At 45.9% G+C, this 15,235-nt stretch overlaps 1 protein-coding gene and 1 non-coding gene across 2 annotated transcripts in view; one reads left to right on the forward strand and one right to left on the reverse strand.

Moving 5' to 3' along the window:
- Window positions 1-921: 921 nt before the first annotated feature.
- NDUFA9 (NADH:ubiquinone oxidoreductase subunit A9) overlaps window positions 922-15,235 on the forward strand; it is a 29,765-nt gene continuing 15,451 nt past the window's right edge. The window contains exons 1-5 of the mRNA XM_067695463.1: window positions 922-1,073; window positions 6,701-6,871; window positions 7,218-7,315; window positions 10,364-10,455; window positions 11,659-11,800. Of these exons, the coding sequence (XP_067551564.1) occupies window positions 1,025-1,073; window positions 6,701-6,871; window positions 7,218-7,315; window positions 10,364-10,455; window positions 11,659-11,800 (552 nt within the window). The 5' untranslated portion in view covers window positions 922-1,024. The remainder of the gene's footprint in view (window positions 1,074-6,700; window positions 6,872-7,217; window positions 7,316-10,363; window positions 10,456-11,658; window positions 11,801-15,235) is intronic.
- On the reverse strand, window positions 11,147-11,253 carry LOC137203113 (U6 spliceosomal RNA). The gene has a single exon (XR_010932942.1). It is a non-coding gene; the product is annotated as a U6 spliceosomal RNA (small nuclear RNA).

A 15,235-nucleotide genomic window follows, 5' to 3' on the forward strand; every position in this document is an offset into this window, starting at 1 on the left:
AAAAAATTGCAAACCTTTGCCCTAGAGAGAGCCATCTTAAGTTTCCTCCTAGAAAAACGTGCAGATGGCATACACGCCCACTAACTTTGACACGACACTTCAGGAAGTTCGCAGACTTCCTGAAGCCCACTCCTTTTTCTTTGGCCACTCTATGCGGCCTGCAGGACCTTAGTTCCCAGAACAGTGTTCGAACGGGCACCGCCTGTGGGTGGCTGTGTTGGGTCCTTCCGTGGAAGCACGGAATCTTAACCAATGGACCACCAGGGAAGTCCCCTGAAGCCCACTCCTGGGTGGCAGTCCAAGTTAAGAATCCCTGGATTCATGTCAGGTGGTGAGATAAAGGCTATGATAAATCAGAGTAATTAAAGGACAGGTGGAATGATAGAAGACGTCAGACAAGTCGTCTCCGAAGTCACCAACCCGCAAAGACTTGAGCTGGTGACACGCCAGGAAAAAGGAACAGCAAGAGCCAAGGCTCCGGACGGAACCTGCTCCGGTTCCACGACGGCATCCTTTCTCATCCTCACTTTTTCTCTCTTAGTCCCCGCCCCCTCCAGTCCCCTGGGCCCGAGTTTTCTCCTTGAAGAGCGTCCCGAGCGCAGGGGCCACGCCTCCTCCTTCCCCACCTCACCGGGGCCGCCCCATTTGACACTTTCAGGGCACGATGAACTGAGAGTCGGGAGAGCTGCGGTGCTGCCATTTTGCCCTTGAGTCAGTCCCCGGTCCACTGTGAACTTCAGGTTCCTCGACAATACGAGGTTATCTTTACGGTGCACTCCAGACCGGGGATTCCGACACCAAGACTCCTTTCTTTCTACTTCCCCTCCTCCCCGTCTCCCTCGCGTCCCCCCAGCCCCTCCAGCTCTCTCCCCAACACTCTTCCCGCCCACTCTTCACCCTAGCCTCGGACCCGCCCCTTCCGTTCCCGGTTAGCGCCTGCGCAGACAGTCGGGAAAGATACCTTTTGACCCAGCTTAGTGGCCGTAGGCGGCCGAGCGCCGGCGGCGGGGCATTGTGGGAGAAGATGGCAGCCGCCGTTCACCCCCGAGTTGTCGGGGCCCTGCCAATGTCACGTAAGTGTCACCGGGAACGGCGGCCCCGGATCGGGAGTCCAAGATGCGGATCTAAAGTTTCGGGAGTGGCTCCGTGGTGCAGCGGTCACGCTGAGTCCCTGGGCACCCTGGTTTTTCCAGGTCCGGAGCTGCCTCTGTCCAGTTCCTCTTTTTTCTCCCCTTCCCCGGCTCACGTATTAAATTGTGCACCTGGGAAGGGGTCTTCGCTGGGAGAACGTGAGCAACGCGAAGGGGAGAGGAAAAAGGGGGACATGTGAAAGACCGAGAAAGTACTGATAGGGTTGTAAGCGTTTGGGATTATAAGAAATATTGGGGGGAAGGCGGGGGAGGAATCTGAAAATGATGGGGGGAAAAAAGGGTAGTGGAGAAAAGGTTCTTCATGAATTGACTTTATGACGTTGCGCAAACTCTTAATCGGCCTCAACTTCAGATTCTGCGCATCACAGTGGAAATGATCATACTACAACGTCAGGGAGTTTCCGAGAAGATTCAGTGAAGTAGTATTTGTAAAAGCACTTTCTAAATCAAAACCATTCCTACAAATGTGGAGGCGTTGAGGCCTCGGGGAGCGAGGGATGCTCAGGACAGAGAAGAATCAGGACATTGGTGGAAAAAAAGGAAGAAGAATAAAAGAATATCTTAGGATTTGTCTAAGTGTAGTTTATTTTCCCTTCTACTCTGATCGGATCTGCTGTGGTCCTCAAGTTGAAAACACGCATTTGCTCTTACACTCACTAAGAGAGGCTAGAAAAGCAAGGAAATTGGGAATATAGTTACACTTCATCATCATTATTTCACCCTCCTCTCCTTCACAAACATGCCCTGCATCAACCTCCAGAAACTGCATTTTTCCATAGTGTATTTTAGTTATTACAGAATATCATTTGCTCTCAAAATTAGGTGCATGTCAGAATCATTCTTAGAGCTTTATAAAAAAATAGAAATGGAGGGCTTCCCTGGTGGCGCAGTGGTTGAGAGTCCGCCTGCCGATCCAGGGGACGCGGGTTCGTGCCCCGGTCCGGGAAGATCCCACATGCCGCGGAGTGGCTGGGCCCGTGAGCCATGGCCGCTGAACCTGCGCGTCCGGAGCCTGTGCTCCGCAGCGGGAGAGGCCACAGTAGTGAGAGACCCGAGCGCTACCAAAAAAAAAAAAAAAAAAAAGAAATGTAGACTCATTGAAGAGCTATTCAATCAGAATTTTTGAGACTGGCTCCTTGTACCTTAAATTTTAAAAAGCTCCACAGGTACTTCTAATGTTCAGCCAGAGGTGAGAGTCAGGAGTATTTGGAGGATTCTTTTTTTTCCATCTTGGGTAGAGCTCCTCCACGCCTCTGGGCAGGTGGTTGGTGCACATCACTTATAATGGATGGTTTCGTAGCGCTCACTTCTTTGCAAAGACATTTGCTGGTTCTTGTTAAACTGTTACATTGGTGCCACATAGTGTAGGTTGTGAATGGTAATAACGACAATTTACTGAGTTCCTGCTGTCGGCTAACCACAGTTCTAGACATTTTCATAAAATTTTTTCCTTTAACATTTTTTTTTTTAACTTGACACGGTAGCTTGTGCTCTTTACCACTCTGCTTTACACTCTCTGGTAAAGTAAGCTTTTGAGTAAACTCGGGAGAGGCAAGTCTAGTGTGTAACATAATCAAAACACTTACAGAACTGTATAAAACATATATAGTGAAATGTGGCGAGACTATTAAGTACCACAGGAAATCAGAAAAGGGAAAAAGTAGATCATCTGAAGTAGGGAGGGAAGATTGAAAGGGCAGTGGAGAATTGCAGCGCTTCCATTGATTTAAAAAAAATTTTTTTTTAGGGTTGTTATGATCTGGAAAGTCAGAGGGGTTGGACATTTTCCTGGCACTAGCAAGGACAAGGGGGTGAGAATGGAGGCAGTGAGATGACTACCTGAAGATCTGGAATAGTAGGAAAGGAGGTTGAATACGTTAGATGGGGTCAAATAATGGAGGCCTTTGAAAGCCAAGCAGAGTTTAGACCAGTGGTTTTCCAAGTGGATTTTGCAAGAGGAACCAATGGTGTATAAAAATACAGCATTAGAACTTAAAGAAAAAAAGTTTTCTGTAGTAGTAACAATAGCTAACGCATGGTTCAAACTATGCAGCAGACACTGTTCTAAGGGCTTTCGTGTGTGTTGCAAAATGTGTATAACATTTTGGTGCTACACAGAACGTGCATGTAATTCACAAATAAATACTTAAAAACCCTTACGCGGTGTGGAAGCAAATATGTTTGGAGGCTATTGGTTTAGATACTAACAGTAGGAAACCAAAGTAGGTTTAATGAATAAAGGATATTATTTTCCTAATGGTGTCCCTAATAAATGGAAGAAAATGGAGAGGCTGGAGCCAAAGAGGGTAATAACATATTTATTGAGAACCTACAGTGTGCAAGGCACCGTGGCGTACTTACCCATTTATTATTATTATTATTTTTAATTAATTAATTTATTTATGGCTGTGTTGGGTCTTTGTTGCTGTGCACAGGCTTTCTCTAGTGGCGGTGAGCGGAGGCTACTCTTCGTTGTGGTGTGCGGGCTTCTCATGGTGGTGGCTTCTCTTGTTGTGGAGCATGGGCTCTAGGCGCGCAGGCTTCAGTAGTTGTGGCACGTGGGCTCAGTAGTTGTGGCTCGCGGGCTGTAGAGCTCAGGCTCAGTAGTTGTGGTGCGCGGGCTTAGTTCCTCCGCGGCATGTGGGATCTTCCTGGACCAGGGCTCGAACCCATGTCCCCTGCATTGGCAGGCGGATTCTTAAACACTTAGCCACCAGGGAAGCCCTTACCCATTTATTATTAATTTTCGTATCAGCCCTCTAAAATGTAACTTTCATGAGGCCAGGGACTTTGTCTTTTTTACTATGTTAGTCACAGTTTCTAGAATAACGCTTGGCTGGTAATTGTTGAAAAAACAAATAACCATGTGAGGTTAGTGTAATATTACTTTCTGAGGAATTTCAAAGTTATAGTAAAACACTCCTGGAATTCTTAGTGTGTGCTTTACACACATTGACTCCAATCCTCATAACAGTCCTTGCAGATGTTCATACCTAGACTCCAGTAATTCTTCTCATTTTATTTGCTCTGTCCTTTATCCTGTGCCCTAACTTCCTTACTCATCATTCTAATCATTCCCTTTCATACATTCTCAACTCCCCAGCCCTTATCCCTTTGACATAAAAAAATCAATACTGATTAAAGCAAGCTTTCCACATATGCTTTCCACGTATTTCCTGCCTGCCCCTGAGCGGCTGAGGGCTAAGCTAAGGAAAACTCCAAACGAATTGAGTGTCCTTATTTTAAATCCATGAATGCAAATCTCAAGTGGATTTTCAGCACATTTTTTCTAGGAAATTTGCTTTCCCTTTCTCCATATGACTAGTTAACACTGCCAGTCTCCTAAAACTTTTAACACGTGCTTCTGTCTTATTCTTAGCGTTACAGAGAATGGAAAGGAATCAGATGGGAACAATCTTTTTCCCACCATGAAAATCTAATAGCTGAGCTGGGATAATTCTCTGCTTTCCCCCCTCTTACAGTGTATGAGCTTCTCCTGGTCTGATGGAAGGCCAGTTCCCTCATTTGGCCTTTGATCCCATCCTCCCTTCCCTCTTCCTCCCCTCTCCTGAGTCATTAACATTTCCCCTCTACTGGGTCGTTCCCATCAACATCTAAATATGTTATAATATTTCAAATTAAAAGAACCCTTCCTTGTCTTTCTGTTCCTCTAGTCCCATTTTTCTTTGTCCCTTTACATCGTATCCCCAGAGAAGAATTTTCGATACTCCTCTTAGGACCTCCCTGCCGCACTCTCCTAATCCAATCAAATTGCTCTTGTTCAGGCCATTTACAGCCAACATTTTCTAGATCCTAGGGTCCTCTGCCCTCCTCTTACTTCACTTTTCAGCAGCATTTGATAGAGTTGACTATTCTCTCCATCAATCACTTTCTTCTTTTGGCTTCTGGACACCATTTTCTTTTGTTTCTTTCCTCTCACCTCACTGGGCCACTTTTCAGTTTCCTTTGCAGGCTCTTTGGGTTAGTCATGTAACCCCTCTGAGCCTTGGTTTCCTCATCTGTAAAGTGGCAATAAAGATAGTGTGAAACAAAATAATATCTATTAAGCGCTAAGAACGATGCCAGGTGCCTTTGTAAGTTTAGCTGTTATTTATACATTATTATTTTGTTACTATTATGTGTCTGATCTGCATTGTTTGTTTCTAGTCTCTATGGTTGCAGTAACTATTCGGTAAGCTAGGCTTTTTCTCCAATTCCATACTTTTAGATGGGAAAATCAGTGGTTTCTGGGCATAGTGCCACTGGAAAGTCAGCTCTAGAAAGCAGAACAGACTTATTGATACTTTCTTAGTTACTTACTTATCTACTTTTGATGATTTTCATTAGTTTTTTATTAAGTCTGAAGTGTACTCTTATTTTTATTTTTTTAAAACTAATTAATTAATTAATTTATTTTTGGCTGTGTTGGGTCTTTGTTGCTGTATGTGGGCTTTTCTCTGGTTGCAGTGAGCAGGGGCTACTCTTTGTTGCCATGCGCTGGCTTCTCATTGCGGTGGCTTCTCTTGTTGCGGAGCATGGGCTCTAGGCCTGCGGGCTTCGGTAGTTGTGGCGCACAGGCTCAGTAGTTGTGGCTCGCAGAGTTAGTTGCTCCACGGCACGTGGGATCTTCCCAGACCAGGGCTCGAACCTGTGTCCCCTGCATTGGCAGGCAGATTCTTAACCTCTGCACCCCCAGGGAAGCCCCTGAACTGTACTCTTTTAAAAAAATAATCTCTAGGCTTCCCTGGTAGCGCAGTGGTTGAGAGTCCGCCTGCCGATGCAGGGGACATGGGTTCGTGCCCCAGTCTGGGAAGATCCCACATGCCGTGGAGTGGCTGGGCCCGTGAGCCATGGCCGCTGAGTCTGCATGTCCAGATCCTGTGCTCCGCAATGGGAGAGGCCACGATAGTGAGAGGCCCGCGTACCTCAAAAAATAATAATAATAATAATAATAATCATCTCTTACCTCTACCTCCAACCCATATCATCAACTCTGTTTTTCATTCATCATCAGTTTTACAGTCTGTTCCAGGTACGTCTTTTGCTGTTCCCTGTGCTGGGCTTATTCATTCCCACCCCTACGTTGTTAGATGTGTTATGTGTTTCACGTGCAAATCTATCTTTCCTGTTATTACTCTTTCAGATCTTTCTCAAAACACTTTATTCAGGAGTCCTTCCTCATGATTCTCTAACTTACGGCACGTTTACTTTGCATTCTCTCTGCTCCTTTCATGTAGAGATTTATACTCTCTTAATTTGTAACTGTTTATTATTACCTTTCTCAACGTGATTTATCTTTTTAGGTAAACTATATCCTATAGGGCAGGGAGTTTGCTTTCTAACTTTTATACATTTCCTTATGTCCTATGGATTGTTTGTTGCAATAATTTGGTTTATTATTGCTGTTGTTACTTAAATTATAAAAGTTAAATTTAAACTGTAACCTAAGTAAATGAAAATACTGATAGCAAAATAATGTCGTGTTTCTAGGAAAAGAAGCTGTTTGAGTTCATGGTCAATTTTATGTATATTCTGGGGTTCTCTTTAAGGTTCTTCTGTTACTACAATAGCCACATCTGTGTTTCGTGGCCCACCCCAGCGCCAACTTCATCCTGCACTCACACCTCATGGGAAAGGTGGGCGTTCCTCAGTCAGTGGGATTGTGGCCACTGTGTTTGGAGCAACGGGATTCCTGGGCCGCTATGTTGTCAACCACCTTGGTAAAGTTCCTTGCGTTCAACGTACTCCAAAGCCATTTATTACAGTTGCCTAATGAGAACTGTTTCTTTTCATTGTAACGGTGTTTTGAATTACTCCTATCTTGGATTTATGTGATTTTGGTCTGCTGTATGTTATGAACAGGCCCAGACTTCCTATATTGGACGTTAATACAGGAAAGGGGGCTCTGAAAAGTTATGACATCTCTAGCATGGCAAAATATGTTTCTTACTAAAAATAGAATCAATTCACCTATCATACTAGAATTTAAATGTGACAAAATCACTGTTGTATAATGTAACCATATTATGTTAACATTGACCCTTGTTCCAATCCATTCTTTTTTAGGTCGCATGGGGTCACAGGTGATCGTCCCCTACCGGTGTGAGCCATATGATACCATGCACCTTCGCCCAATGGGTGACCTGGGCCAGATTATCTTTCTGGTAAGAGCCCCTGTTACTGATTATTGGAGTTGATAAATGTAAATTACTAAGGTCATTTTTAGCATAGAGAGGCAGTATAATATAGCAGCAACTTCATCCCGGAGTGGACCAAGGGCATCCTCCATTCACAGGCCATTCTTGTAAACCCTAGTCCAGCAGTTAGCAAACATTTTCTCTAAAGGGCCAGATAGGAAATATTTTAGGCTTTGCAGGTCATAGGCTCTTTGTCGTGTTTACTCAGCCCTGCCCTTGTAGCCTAAAAGCAGCTACAGATAATATATAAACAAATGGCTGTGTTCCAATAAAACTTTGTTTACAAAGCTAGATTGCAGGCTAGAGTTGCCTGTGGGCCATAGTCTGCCAACCTCTGCTCTAAACCTGTGCTGGCCAGTAGCCATCAGCCATGTGTGGCTCTTGAGTCCCTGAAATGTGGCTGGTGTGGATTGAGGTGCGCTGTAAGTGTGAATTACACATCAGATTTCAAAGACTTGGTTCGAAGAAGATAATATTCAATATATTGTTAATAATTTTTTACATTTATTACATATTGAAATAGTATTTTGGATAAATTGGGTCAAATAAAATATTATTAAAATGAATTTCACCTGTTTCTTTTTATTCTTTTAAAAGTGGCTAAGAGGAAATTTAAAATTACATATGTGCCGCGTGTTATGTTTCTCTTGGGCAGTGCTTCGATAGAGAAAATCACAAGTAGGGTGTTTTATAACTTGGTTGGCTTGGATAGACTTGACTTCCAGCACTTCTTCCTGAGCATTCACTGTCGTTATTCTTCAACCTGCAGGTTCTTCCTTTAGGCCAATAGTTAGTTGCCAGCAGGGTAGGGGAAATTGTGTGGGGAGAACCTTCAAGGGAGTGATGAGAAATGTGTGGGCCCTTTTGGCTGTCCCAGTGACCGGAGACCATACTGGTTTATTAGGCAGGGGCCAGGGATGCAGAGCACCCTACAGTGCGCAGGTCCTTTCCACAGAGAATGACGCTGTCCCAGTGCCTGCAGTTTCCTGTGGAGAAATAATCTATTTTATTCACACAGATTATTTGTGACCTCATTAAATTTTGACTTATTTTTAATGGCATTTTCATTTATTCTTTACTGAAGGTTCACAAGCTAAATATAATATTTATATTGGAAATTTCTTATTTCTGAAGTGTTTTTCTTTTCCACAATCTTTTTTCTCAAGTATCTGCTTGGTGTTACAGTCAGAGGAGCCTAGCCTTTTCCTAGTTCTCTGTGACTGAAGATCATCAGTCATCTTGTCAATCCTCAAAACTGACGTATTTCACAAGTGATGGATGAAAACTTTTACCAGCTTGCAAATGTGGAGTCATTGGAATTAAGCTGAATGACATGTATTCCATGCTTTCCATGGGTGTTTATTGTGTCTGCTCCCTTCCTGGCGTTGAGCTAAGCTCTGAGTGTGTCTTGTTGAACAAGACCACAGGGAACTCAGTCTTAACAGGGCGTACAGACACAAAGTGCATAACTTTGAATACGGTCATGTTTATGAAAGGGGAAGCCCAGGAAAGTTGTAACAGGGGGCTCGCCTCACTATATCGTTGTTGTTTATTTTTGAGAAGGAGGGACCACATGGGGTGTGGGGTGCCGATCTCCCTACTTTAGTCTCTGTTGGAAACTGCCGTCTGAACAGCCGTTTGGTTCACCAGCCTGATCGTGCCCCTGGGCCTTTATTCCTGGGAACTTGGTTTCCTTTTGACTGCTCCTCTCCGGGCATCACTCTTGGGCCATTCACGCAGTTATGCCGCAAGCTCTTCCCCTCTGAGTCTTCTTGGGTTCACCCTTTCCCGCCTGTGTCGTCTTCTCTGAAAAGGCCGTGTTAAGCTCATTATGTGTAGAGCGCTTTTTTCGTTGAGTGTGTTGCTCGCTGTGCTGCAGATTTTCTGTATATTTCACTTACTCGTCATAGCAACCCCGTGGGGTAGGTCGTATTTTCAAGTTTTGCATGGCGTCTGGAGAGAGCATTTGTACACTGATAGTACATGGCACGGTGGAATTTGCGTTCTGTCTCTTGTACTGCATCCTCCACAGTCAGTTGTCACCAGTGCTGCCTGGCGAGGGCTTCATCTTTTTGCTCTTGAATCTGATTCCCGTAGCCCTCTCTCTCTTTTCTAAATTGCACAGGCATTCTATTGCTCGCTGTCTCTTCTTCTCCCCCAGCCCCCCGCTTCTCTTCCGTTCTCCCCTCTTTTCTCACTCTCCCTCCCACCCCCCTCACTCACAGATACAACTAAGAAATCCATACTACTTATTATCTTCCTTCAAAATGCTTTCAAATTTTGTTTTCATTTTAACATAGAAGATGCTCTGCCTTTGTCCGGGGGTCTTTAGTCCTTTGTCACTGTTTTGGACAAGACACGTTGATCTGACCTAAGTCCTAAACGCCTGCTCACAAGTGCAGGTCTCCACCGAAGTCTGCCATCAGCTCACCCTGAACTGATAGGCAGGTCACTTCTCTCTGAGTGCTGTTTTCATGTCTTTAAAGCAAAAATGACCAGATCTGGGATTATAAAGAGTAAAGAGTTAAAAAGAAATAAGAAAATAGTCACGAGTATTCCCAATTTAACGTTAACCTTTGAGAGACACCCCTCCTATCTTCCGTCTAACTGGTTGGTGCTAACAAGGGAAAGTCAGTTTGCCTCCCAAATGATCCTCGGTTCTTTGGCTGTATTTCATTCAGGAAGGGAGACTGGATTGCTAGATTCCTTTACAGGCTTCTGCGGGGCCGTTGGGAGGACAAAAATTGCTCTGCCCCGTGAAAATGAATAGTGTCTTTTCTAGTTCTGTCACCTGCTATTACCTGAATAAAATGTGCTTTGACCTCTTTGTTTCCAGAAGAGCCAGAGAATCAGCAGCGTTTCTGTTGTAGTCAGTGGAGCCGGTGTGAAAGGGCACCGTCTCCTGACGACAACAGAGGGCCGGTTGTGAGTCTTGCTGATGGGGGGAGCTACAGACGTGTTTTGTGCCAGGGCGCACCCCTGATGTTTTCATGTGACTGGCTCCTGCTGTTATAGGAATGGAATGGGAGAGACAAGGACTCGATCCGAAGAGCTGTGGAGCACAGCAACGTGGTCATCAATCTCGTTGGGCGAGAATGGGAAACCAAGTAAGTCTTTGACCCTCGTTTCTCCTTTGCAAAGCTGGCTTAAGGTTCAGTAGACATTTGTTGGGCACGTAACATGCCAGGGATTGTAGTTGTGACATTTTTCATTAGTTCATCAATGAGTATTGACTGAACAACCTTTCCACAGCCAGTGACCACCCTCCCCACCTAACCCCAATCCTCCCCCCGCCGGGGGTTCAGTTGGTGGTAAGTCTGGTGTAAGAAGCAATAAAAAGCCACTGCGGATTGTGCCAGTGATTATGCCAGTCATCACCAGCTGGGGTGGAGTCAGGAAGGAGGGTTTTCCTGTCCCACTGACCGGCAAGCTGAACACTGGGTTTTCTCGCGTGAACAGCGTTCTCAATCTATTCTCCACGTTTTTAATCAAAGATGGCATGAGTACCAGTTTGAACAGTTCTTTTTAGCCCTTGTGTGGGTTGTTTATCAACAAATAATGCTTGAATCCTGTGCTTCCGCAGCACTCTGTTCACGCCTCTTTCTTCACATTTATGAGAGTTTGACTGAGACTGATTTAGAGACGTCTGCCTCATCACATATTTTTAAGTTCTTTGATGACTTGGAGGGTCTTATCCAACTTTATAGCCCCCGTGATGACCAGCAGTGCTTTGTACAGGGCAGACACTTCGTTCGTGTTGTTGGATCTAGTTGGTGACTGATGCATTTTTTTTCTTTTTTTAACATGGAACGCTCCATGAATTTGCGTGTCATCCTCGCCCAGGGGCCATGCTAATCTTCTCTGTATCGTTCCAATTTTAGTATATGTGCTGCGGAAGCAAGCACTGATGTATTTTTTTAGTTTCCTTGTTTTCCCCTGAGGAGAGCAAAGGCCTGGGGGTGAGCAGTGATTTCCCCTCCAGCACCCAGCACTTCTCCCCTCCCCGCCCAGTCAGTGCAGCCAGATGTTTTTAAAGGGCCTCAGCCTTGGGATTCCTTGAGGACAGAGAATAGTATGCATGCTGATTTATGACTTATAGTAAGCCTTACATTATGTGTGGTAATGGCAGTGAGGAGGCCTGTAAAATTTTTTTTAAATATTAGTTTTGACTTTGGGTGAAATCGCTGCTACTTAAAAGTGTAACTACTGATATTATGAATTCCAGCAATAGTATGAAAACCGGCTTATCACAGTATGCTTTGGAGTCCTGAGTCAGGTGTTCTTAACCGATCCCTATTTTTTCCTGCTAGAAACTTTGGTTTTGAGGATGTTTTTGTAAAGATTCCCCAAGCAATCGCTCAAGTGTCCAAGGAAGCTGGAGTTGAAAAATTTATTCACGTTTCACATCTGAATGCCGATATTAAAAGCGCTTCTAAATATCTGAGAAATAAGGTAAGTAACAAGTTGATTCGGGAAGTGGTTCACAGAGCTTCTTAGCCCGTTGGAAATGTGAGTTTAAGCGAGAAAGGTTTCTCACTGGTGTGCCCAGAATCAAGGGGGGTTTCTGATTCTCCATATCCAGGGTGTGATTGCCGTGTGGCCGAGTTGTAGCTGGGTGCCTGCTGTTTGCAGGGGACTGTGCTAAGCGGCCTCAAAGATGGGCCGATCGCACTGTTACCCGCCCTCCAGGGTGTAAAGTTTCTTGGCGCATCACAGAATTACAGAGTAAACACAAAAGGTAGAGTATGCTTCCTGCATAAGAGTCATGCCTGTGTCAGCCACCAAAGCTAAAGGACCATCCTTCTTTCTCTGACCCCTTGCATAGCCATGATCTTATGCCATGCTTGGAGGGGTAATGTGAAGGCTGGGGGTGACAGGGTAAGTATTTGCCAGGGAAAATGGCTGTTCACATTGTAGTCAGGCTTCTTGGACTCCCAGAAACCCCACTGCGGTCCAGATCGTGCCTAGGGATTGAGCAGCCTGGTTTGGAGTCGGTCTGTAACCTGCAGTGTTTTATCATCAGGGACTCAGTAGGGATTGTGGTGCCCGGGAATGCCTTCAGCAGTTGGTTCCTGCCGTAAGGAGCCGCTTTGGGTCAGATTGATAAGGACCGCAGAGTCCCTTGACACCGGCTCCAGCTTTTGGTTCCACTGCATTCTTTAATTGACCAGATTATTTGTTAAGCACCTACTGTGTGCTCCATGTTGTAGTAGGCGCTGGGGATACAGGGTAAATAAAACACACATGGTCTTAGCCCACATCTAGTTTCTAGTCCATTGAGGGAAACAATTCCAGATGCACTAGGTGTTGCAAAGTAGCTTGGGGAATCTTTACAAAAACATCCTCAAAACCAAAGTTCCTGGAAGGAAAAATAGGAATTGGTGCAGAACACCTGACTCGGGATTTCAAAGCGTTCTGTGATAAGCTGGTTTTCTCACTATTGCTGGAATTCATATATCAATAGTTACACTTTTAAGTAGCAACGATTTAACCTGAAGTCAAAATTAATACTTTTTAAAAATTTTACAGGCCTGCTCACCGTCATTACCGTACTTAACGTAAGGCTTACTATAAGTCATAAATCAGCGTACACACTATTCTCTGTATGAGAGCGAGGGAGAGGGAGTGAGAGAGTGAAGCCCGTGCCTGCCCCTGCCCTAGCATTCAGAGACTCACCCGCGTTCGCAGTTGTCTGGAGGGGGCGGAGCTGGGGTAGTCAGTGGTGAGGGTGAGGGAGGGGTCGGCGGTGCCCAGCCCGCAGGCTTAAACCCCTGCGTGGATGGCGCTCCTGTTGAACAAAACGAGGAACCCTTGAGAAGGACCGGGTGCTGGGGGCGGGGTTCTCAGCCTTAGTGGCCCATTAGAATCATGGAGGGGACTGAAAAATCCTGATGCCCAGGGCACCCAGACCAACGGAAATAGCGGCTCTGGGGGTAGAACTCGGACATCAGTGTTTACACGTCCCCCTGTGTAGTCCCGGCGTGTAGCACAAGGTGAGAGGTGTTATTTGTGGAGAATGGAAGAGGATGATCCAGTTTTGGACTCAGGTTGCAGCTCAAGTGCATGTCAGTCAGCCAGGTCCCAGTGGAGAATGGGGTTTAAGATCCTGGAGCTCCGAAGAAAGAGCGTGGCTGGGGATATGAACGTGGGAGTCCCCACTGTTTGTTGTTAATTGAAGCAACAGGAGGGGACCAGGTGGCCTCATAGGAATGAATCGAGAGCAGAGAGCTCTGGACAGCACCCAGAGGAGCACTGACGGGGGGTGTGGGGGACGAGGAGAAGGGTGCTCCTGCAAAAAGCAAACAAGAGGACTGAGCAGGGCGGACGGAGGGGCAGGAGGGACGCCAGGAGAGTCTGAGGTTACAGAAGCAGGGGGAAGATGAAGAGGTGAGTCAGAGCTGCAGCGTCAGCCGGGGTCTACACCGCAGGTCCTCGGTGGGCTTATCAAGAGCAGTTTGAGCAGGTGTCGGGGCAGCAGTGAGTGAAGAGCAGGCAGGGGCGGAAGCAGCAGGGACAGTAAGACAGCACTGTTCTCAGGTGGTTTACTAAGAGGAAGGAGGGGGCAGGAGGCTGGAGGGGCATGTGGAGTTGGAATTTCTTTTTTCTTTTAAGGTAGACGATCTTGACGTTGAAATGCTGGTGGGAAGGTGCAGGTAAGGGGAGCCTGACTGCAGATGTGTAGGCTGGAGTAATGGGCAGGTTTCTGAGAAAGTGACAGGAGGTGAGTTCCTCCACTCTGGTCAGGAAGGAGGAGAGAATGTTGCTTCGTGCCCCTGGCTTTGTAGATTCAGCACTGGGAACACCAGGTGGTTTTTCTCTGCTGCTGTACTTTCTCCTTGAATTAGAAGATGAAGTCATTTACTGGAAGGAAGAGGGGAAAGTAAGGGAGAAATTTGAATAGAACAGAAAAGCTTTGAAATTTGTCAACTGGAAATGTAAACTAATTAGAAGGAAACCCTATTTCTGGGAAATGTTACGAGCCCGGTTAAAACTGGGGACAGGAATTTATGTGTTACCAATTGATGATTTGTACTTGTTTATTTTCCTGTAGCTCTGAAGGCAGCAGGAGTGCATGGCTTAAAGAAGGAGGCTAGCGGGTTCTTCCAGGACTGGGATTTTGCCTGGTGGGTGGAGTAGAGGACAAGGGGACAGGTAGTCTACAGTATCGCTAAGAGAGTGATGGACAAGCTGGGCCATGGAATCTAATGTGGGGCAAGGGACGTTCGGAGGGACTGGTGTGGAGGAGGGCAGACCCAGTGGAATGGGGTCCCCGAGAAGCTGAAGGAACACATCTCAGGAGCAGAGGAGCAGAGAACAGGCTGGCGGCCCAGGAGCTGGTCCTCTGAAAGCGGCACGTCTTCATGTAGGGCTCAGAGGAGGGGCACTTGGGTTGTTCTGGTCTGAGGCCTCCAAGTGGAGAGCGGCTGAAGTGGGGTGAAGACGAGGTCCCTGGAGTTGAGAAGCTCAAGAAACGGAGGTCCAAGTCCACCGGGGCTCTGATGTCACCCCCAGCGGGTGCGGGTAGGCAGGATGGCTGAACCAGGTGCTGGTATCTGCACCTTGTCTAGGAAGTGAGTCTACTCTGATTTTTCTTCTTTCTTCTTCCACATAAACTTCCTTAGAATAAATATGGGAAGAAACCCGGCAAGAGCTATAAGAGGTGGAGCGTTTTTATGTGTTAGTATTTTTAAAAAAATTTCCGTGTAGACTTGTCTCCTCCTTACCATGAGGAATGTATTCCAAATCCCCCAGTGGATGCCTGACACCGAAGATGGTACCAAACCCCATATATACTTTGCTTTTTCCTATATGCACATACCTGTGATAAAGCTTCGTGTATGAATTAGGTACAGTAAGAGACTAACAACAATAACTACTAATAAAGTA

The sequence above is a fragment of the Pseudorca crassidens genome, chromosome 11 (genome assembly GCF_039906515.1).
Source record: "Pseudorca crassidens isolate mPseCra1 chromosome 11, mPseCra1.hap1, whole genome shotgun sequence".
NCBI lineage: Eukaryota > Metazoa > Chordata > Mammalia > Artiodactyla > Delphinidae > Pseudorca > Pseudorca crassidens.